The sequence below is a fragment of the Papaver somniferum genome, chromosome 6 (genome assembly GCF_003573695.1).
Source record: "Papaver somniferum cultivar HN1 chromosome 6, ASM357369v1, whole genome shotgun sequence".
Lineage (NCBI taxonomy): Eukaryota > Viridiplantae > Streptophyta > Magnoliopsida > Ranunculales > Papaveraceae > Papaver > Papaver somniferum.
In genome coordinates, this window is record NC_039363.1 from 168097159 (window position 1) to 168105453 (window position 8295).

The 8295-nt window shown below is 37.9% G+C and overlaps 1 protein-coding gene across 1 annotated transcript; it reads left to right on the plus strand.

The window, feature by feature from the left end:
- Positions 1-1629: 1629 nt before the first annotated feature.
- On the plus strand, positions 1630-2513 carry LOC113291778. Its single transcript, XM_026541273.1, has 2 exons — positions 1630-1656; positions 1908-2513. The coding sequence occupies exons 1-2, from the start codon at positions 1630-1632 to the stop codon at positions 2511-2513; spliced, it is 633 nt and encodes a 210-aa protein (XP_026397058.1).
- The last annotated feature ends 5782 nt before the right edge of the window (positions 2514-8295 follow it).

Genomic DNA, 8295 nt, shown 5'->3' on the forward strand with positions numbered 1-8295 from the left:
AACTAAACAGATTTATTTAAGGTGAGTGATCAAACAGAAAGATGATTAGGAAAAATTGGGGACACACACACACAAAAAAAACAACTGATCATCAGATAATTTCAAACCCTAATTAAGAAGTAAATTAAGATTCCAGTTCAATAGTTAACATACCATTAATTGTTTTGATACATTCAGGTTTTTCCCTTTAGATCTTAAACCCTAATTTCAACACACAAATACCACTAACAGTACTAATTATATAATAGTATATGTTTGATTAGTAATTACATCACCTTGTTCATCGACTCCTCTTCTTCCCATGCGTTTCACTATCTTCACTTTGGCTTATTAAATCCAAAAGCTTTGATAATATCATACGTTACAGAAAGCGCTTTTGCTCCGATGATAATTAACATCCCTTTCTCCATCACTTCAATTCTTTTCATAGACGCTTTTTTGATTTTAATTAAATTTTCTAAGGAAGATAATCCAGCTGCTTCATATGATTGAGAATCTGCGGTAAGTATCTGAAACTTCCCGTTCAAAAATTCACCAGCTTTCTTAAATGGTTGAAAACTGTTTTTCCTCTCCAAATTATTCTCGTCGTCTCCCATCCCCGATGAAACTTGGAACCAAATTACCGATTAATTAATATTAATTAGCACTAGATGTCGATCTCTATCTCTTCTCTCTACAGAAATACGCTTCTCTTCTGCAATCCGTTTTAACGATAATGAAGAAACCCTCCTAGGCTTCTTTTAGATTATTCTCTATCAATAATGAATCGCGGCCGTCCATCTCAAACACAACTTCGATGGCCGCCATTTGTTGTATCCCAAATATGTAGTGATTTTTTCCCATGGAAAAATACTGTGTGTTTTTTTCTTATGAGTCTTGGTACAGGGGAGGCAATCAATGGTAGAGGGGCGGCAAATCTAATAAGATAAAAAGGGTCATTGGGTGGTAATTGAAGTGCCCCTTATCAAATAACATATGGAAATGACCATTTAACCCTTAGTGATTGATAATCAAGATTAGTGATTGATAATCAAGATTAGTGTGATAACTAATTTTCACTTATAATAACTCTAAAATCAGATTTTTAGAGTTTTAAAAAAAAAAAAAAAAAGTTTAGAGGAGAGAAAAAAAATCTTTTGTGAAACCCTAGATTTTGATTCACTCAACCAAAATGAGTAATTTCAGTGGCAATTTTGAGGTGGGTGAATCCCTATATGATAGACAAAACAAGTACTACATACCTCTTGATGGAGATCCTGATATGGAGTTTTTGTTAGATGGTAGAGATGTTTTAACCCAAGATGAAGGTCAATCTCAACCAATTGAAGAAATTATCCAACAAAGTGGAGAACCAAGCACTGAAAATGACCAGGTATACTTCTAAACTAGTTCCCATTAGTTTTTTGTTGCTCAAAATTCTCTAAAGTACGTAAAAATATCAAACTTTAGAAATTTTCAGAAGAACATACGGTTGGAATTGATCTCATTACCAACCGTACCTAGAGCATACGGTTGCAAACGTATCAGTTACCAACCGTATGTTCTTCAATTTTGGGGAAAACCCAAACGTAGTTCCACATAGGGTTGGTTGAGAATTTTCGATACCAACCGTATATGATCATCCTATGCATGGCGGCATTTACTGCACCTGATACGGTTGGTGTTTAAGAATTACTTACCAACTGTATATTACTCTGTATGCTGGTACGGTTGGTGTTTAAGAATTAGTTACCAACCGTATGCTACTCTGTATGTTTGTACGATTGGTATTTAAGAAATAGTTACCAACCGTATGCTACTCTTTATGCTTGTACGGTTGGTAAGTTTTTATCGTTACCAACCGTACCCTTAACCATATTTTTGTTTTATTGCCTAGTTTAGACTAATGTTGGTATATTTTTGTCCAGCTCATTTTTGTACCTCCTCCAATGGATGACCGACCTTTAGCAAATCAACTTCTCACCGAAGATTCTATCTCTCACTATTTAACCGAGGAGACATGGGAGGAGAAAGACGATACAAAGAAGTGGGCTAGAGAACGAGGCAAGTTGATTAGGTGTATCATAGTTTGTAATGGTACCACTAATGATAGTGCCTTTCAAATGGTTTGCGAGTGTAGCGGAAAACATAAAAGTCACGCAAAAAAGGATACCTTGCAAGTAGCAAAGACAAAGAGGAAGAATATTACTTTCAGTAAGAAGACGGGATGCCCCTTCAAGCTTCAGTTTAAAAGGAACAAGGCAAAAAGGTGGTTTTTGGAGAAAGTTGTATGTGGTAATCATAACCACCCTATACCCGAGAGTTTGCTATCACACGCTTATGCCAGACGCCTTACCAAAGAAGAAGAGAATATAGTAGAATCACTGACACAAATTCGTATGAAGCCGATTGATATCCTCGCTCACTTAAAGGAAAGAAACCCTCAAAATGATTCTAATTTGGATAATATCTACAATGCAAGAAAAAATACAATGCTAGGAAATGGGAACAAAGGCACGAAATGCAAAAATTAAAGCATTTGGGGGAGATGCATAACTACTCCGTATTCCACGATGATGATGAGAAAGGACGAATAAGACATCTTTTGTTGGCGAACCCCGAGTTTGTGAAGTTGGAACGATGCTCTCATCAAATCCTTCTAATGGATTGCACATACAAAACCAACAAGTTTGAGATGCCATTGTTGAACTTTGTTGGGCAAACTTCTACCAATGCTCCTTTTAGTGTTGGTTTTTGCTTCTTGAAAGATGAGCTTGAAGAGAGCTATGTGTGGGCATTGAACCAAGTGAAGCTATTCTACGTAGAGGGATATACTCCAAAGGTCATTATTACCGACAAGGAACAAGCTTTGTTGAATGCAATAAGGAGGGTTTTCCCGGAAGCTCATTTTTTTCTTTGCATGTTCCACTTGTGGAAAACTATTGAAACTAAGTGCATGCGCCTTGTCCGTCCAACCAAAAAAAGCGAAATGGACAGAATAAACAAACTACCGCTACATAAACAAGATGAAGCCAAAGAGAAATTTAAGAAGGATGACAAGTTTGCGGAACTAAAATGGGAAAGTTTTAAAACGGAGTGGAAAGCGTTGACCTATTCTATCACCGTTGATGAATATGAGGATATAGCTCGTATGTTAGTGGCTCATTGGGAAAAAGATTATCCAAGTGTTGTGAAGTATTTGTTGGATAATTGGTTGGATCCGCACAAAGATAAGTTCATATCGGCGTTCACTAACCAATATAAGCACTATGACAACCAAGCTACAAGTACGGCGGAGTCATCTCACACCCGGTTGAAGAAGAAACTTCATAGTTGTAATGGTGGGTTAGTTACGTTATTCGAAGCCATGCATTCATATTTCCTCCGTGATCACGATAAAGTTACGGAGTCTTTTGAAAAAAGCAAGTGCAAGCAACACACCAAATGGTTAGATAATAAGTGGCTAAGGGGAATTACACATCAAGTTTCGCACAAATCCATTGAGAAGATAATATATGAAGTCCAACATTATGAATGGGGAGATTATGAAGAAGAGTGTGTTTGTCCAAACATGACAAGTTTGGGACTCCCATGTCGGCATGTTATAGCCACGTACCAAGACAAAGTGATCCCTATTCAAGATATTGATCCCTTTTGGAAACAATTATCCTTCCGTGAAACAATTTTTGATGATCAATTAGGAGGAACGTTTGCCGATACCGAGATTGGAAGAGCTCTAGAAGAGAAATATGCTTCACTAAGCCAAGGCCAAAGGCAAATATGGTTGAGTAGCTTGAGAGATTTCGTATATCCACAATTTAGGTATGATCTCAAGGAACCACCAAAGGGGACGACTAAGGGGAGGCCTCCTACCAAAAAAAAGAGGTATGTAGGAAATAAAAAAGCAAGGGAATTGGCGGAAGAATCAAAGAAAAGAGATCCTTGTGGTTATGAATGGTTGCGAAAGGAATATGAAGCGGAGGATGAGATGGAAGAGGATGATGTGCAAGGTAGAAACAAACGAAAAAGAGGTCAAGCGGATAAAGGGGAACCAAGCCGTCGAAATGTAGAACAAAGATGTTCCGAGATTCCTACTCAAGAAAGTACGAAAAGCAAAATTGATGTTAAAGGAAAAGGCCAGGTATATCGCTCTAAAGAACAACAAAGAAACGAAGTTGATGATAAAGGAAATGGTTGCAAAGAAGAAGGATAAAAAGATGATGCATTTAAATGTAAAGGTTCCAATGTCGGTCCCGAGGTTTCCTCCTAAAATAGTTCAATAAAAAGGCTTGTTGGTAAAGTTGGTGTTAAACAATTAGCAAGGAACAATGGAAAGAGTCCGATAGTTGAAATAATTCCGTCAAGTGTTGACAAGGAGAAGGAGACGATTCATCTAAAAGGATTGCCTAAAGCACCCCCTAGAGACGATAATGGTCGATATAGCCGGAACAATTACATTCTCTATGAATATTACCTTCGGTTTTTCCCCGACTATATTCGTGGTTATATGAAGGCCACGGAGGATGGTCATGGTGATGGGAATTGTGGTTACCACGTCTTCGTGGATCAACTTGGACCCTTTGAAGACGCGATAGGGTGGGGTTGTGGCCAAGTTACTTACGTAAGGCAAAAAATCTTAATGGAATTACGTGGTTACCGCGACTTCTATAAGCCGATGATGAGAGTTGAAAGAAACGAAACCGATGAGGTGTTAAATGAGAGCTTCAAGGAAACGGAAAAGCGGTTAACCGGAAACATATGTTTGACAAGTGAATATTGGATGCGCATGCCTATATGTGGCCAACTACTCGCCAACGCATTTGGTTGCGTCATTCATTTAATCTCCAGAGACTTGAGCATTACATTTGCACCAACAAGAGTTCCGTTTGACGAAGACTTGTCAATTAAAAAAACAGTTGTAATGGGGCATGTGGAAGGAAATCATTACATTGGCCTCCGATTGCATGAAGGAAGTCCATTACCTCCATTGTGGAGGGAATTTGGTTGTGACGGTGAACTCCCCAAGACTTGGTGCAATCGATTTGAGGAAAGGATTGAACTTTGGAAGGCCATAATTCAATCTATGCCGAAACAATTCGTACTTATGAGCGATGATGAAGAATGAATGAATGAACTATTATGTTCAAAGTAGTTCAAAGAATATTGAAAGTATTTTGTATTTTGACTAAATGTGATATGATTAAAAATGACAATATCATTTCTATTTGATTTGAGTGATGAATGAATGAAGTATTACCAACCGTAACTAATCATGATACCCAATAGAAACCATTGTAAGTAACATAAAATCATTAAACCATGTTCATTACTAAACCAACACTACAACCATGAAACCATTACAAATATAAATGAAATTTCAACTCAGTCATTCATGCGACTTAAAATGATACTAATATCCGGGTCTACGAGTGTGATAGAAGTCTTTAAGGATGTTGAAATGAGGTAAGTATTGAAAACTCGACCTTTTCCATCGCCTCCATTCTTGAATAGAGCTCTCTAAAACTTCAGCATCGGTTTCACCCCTTAATCGTATTTCACCCATAATACGAACTAATGCCATAAATTCTTGAACGTTATCCCGAATAGTTCCATAACGAACATACAACATAATTCCATTGCGGTTATTAGGGTTACCTGTTTCGGAACAAAAGTTTTCAAAAAGAGTACTCAAATAACTTGTACTCACGAAACCACATCGACGTCGTTCTTCTCCTCTTCTTGGATAGCATAGAACAATGTTGCGGCAAATACATAAATCTTCTTCCAAAGTGAATTCAAGGTTTGGAGCCATAATAAAGTTTAAGGTGTAAGTCCAAGCAAGGATGATAAGCATATATATATATATATATATATATATATATATAAGTCTTCAATAACGGATCTATTTTTTGAAATTGAAGTTATTGATACTCTCAACGGATATATTTTCAAATTCCACAAGTACATGTCAGTGCAACCAACTGCCAAAAAGTGGGAAAAGTACATATACGGTTGGTATCGAAAAGGAAGTTACCAACCGTATGTACACGGAAATTTGAAATCCATACATACGATTGGTATTGAAAAGGAATTTACCAACCGTATGTATGGATTAATTTGAAATTCACAGTTATAGGGATACAGGAAGATATACGGTTGGTAGTGTATTTGGGTTACCAATCGTATGTACAGGGAAATTTGAAATCCAGAGATACGGTTGGTATCGAAAAGGAAGTTACCAACCGTATGTCTGGATTAATTTGAAATTCACAGTTAGGGATACAGGAAGATATACGGTTGGTAGTGTATTTGGGTTACCAACCGTATGTCTAAGTAAATTTGAAATCCAGAGATACGGTTGGTATCGAAATAGAAGTTACCAACTGTATGTCTGGATTAATTTGAAATTCACAGTTAGGGATACAGGAAGATATACGGTTGGTAGTGTATTTGGGTTACCAACCGTATGTCTAAGTAAATTTGCAATCCAGAGATACGGTTGGTCTCGAAAAGGAAGTTACCAACCGTATAATTTGAAATTCACAGTTATAGGGATTCATGAAGATATACAGTTGGTAGTGTATTTGGGTTACCAACCGTATCTTTGAGTAAATTTGAAATCCATGGATACGGTTGGTATTGAAAAGGAAGTTACCAACCGTATGTCTGGATTAATTTGAAATCCGGATATACGGTTGGTAAAAAAGGAAGTTACCAACCGTCTGTTTACATACGGTTGGTAAAAAAGGCAGTTACCAACCGTATGTTTACATACGGTTGGTTAAAAATAGCAATCAATCATGATAAGTTAGGCTTAGCACCACTCCCACTTTACATACGGTTAGTAAAAAAGATCAATCAATCATGATAAGTTAGGCTTAGCACCACTCCCACTTTACATACGGTTGAGTAGCTTAGTTTAGTCCAAATTTTTAGATAATATCCATAAGTTCAAATCTATAACTAACACATATAAACTCATAAGCTAAATTCCATAACTAACATAAAAAATTATCCATAACATAAGTAGAAATTCATAACATCCACACACAAATAAGATAAATCCATAAGTCAAAATTCATAATATCCACAACACACAACTAAAATAAGACCATAACTAAGCATGCCGGCCGCCACGACCCCTTTTAGGACCACCGCGAGTTTTAGGACCACCGCGTCCGCGACCACCTCTTAGGCTATGACCCACCCCGCCCTGCTCCTCTTCATCATTTGTCTCTTCGCTGCTAGGTGAAGGTTGACGACGGCTACTACTCGCACCTCCAAGAGACTCTCTACTTCTCTTTGAGCCTCGTTCTTCCATGACCAACCCCTCGTACAATTCTTCCATGTTGGGCTCCCACAGGTTCCTTATTTGGTCTTGCAAGATCTTTTGTTGAGGAGCTTTAAGCACACCATTACTACGTATGCATGAAGTCATGCTATTTGCCAAAGCTTGTCCTCGCTCTTTCTGTTGACATGTCAAAAAGAGTGTTAAGAGATTATTTCATAATATACATTAATCTTCAAATCCAAAGTCATGAGGATAACAAAATTACGTACCGACATGAAGTATAGCTTCTTCCAAGACAACCCAAATAGACCCGTTTTCTCTTTGGTCTCATGAACTACCTTCCTTTGTGCTACAGCCTTTAGGATGGATTGCTGGGCCTCCGGATCATTATTAATCACATATGGATGACCAAAATAAGTATACCAAGTCATGTAATCAGGAACGACTTCTTTCGTGTTGATACAAGGAATTGCCTCTCCCACTGCGAGTTGGTATCTTTCTTCATGGCGATTGTTCCAAGCATCAACCGTCGGAGTTGGGCGGTAGTTGAGTACAATGATGGGGCCTTTGGTATCGGATCCTTCCTTGGATAATTTGAAGTTTTCCTTGATAGCCCTTACTTGAATATGACCAATTTGGCGTAGAACATGACGAGGATTGGTCATAACGTAACCTGTGGGATGATACAATGGTCCGTTGTATCCTGCGGTCTCTGAGAACCTACGAACATCAACTCCATTGTGGATCCTCACATAAGGGTCAAAGATAACATCTTCAACAGTGAAAGCATCTATTTGCTCCCTCATTCGAATGAGCTTGTCGTCTTTGAACCGTTGTTGTCTACCAGTGAACATGAACTTCTTTCCCGTAGGGCCAAAATCATGTGGTTCCCAATTAGTAGGAGGGGCAAAGCTAGTAAAGTGGTCATAAACCCATGCCTAAAAGAAAAGCCGAGTATAAACTATTGCCCCATGTCTAAAAATATAATTAAATAAAAATGTAACCAAACTTACCATTAGAATCGC

Excerpts from the sequence above, each read along its gene's own strand:
- LOC113291778 (XM_026541273.1), top strand. The coding sequence starts at position 1,630 with ATGGCGGCATTTACTGCACCTGATACG. Across the intron at positions 1,657-1,907 it reads CATTTACTGCACCTGATACG|CTCATTTTTGTACCTCCTCC; the intron begins GTTGGTGTTTAA and ends ATTTTTGTCCAG.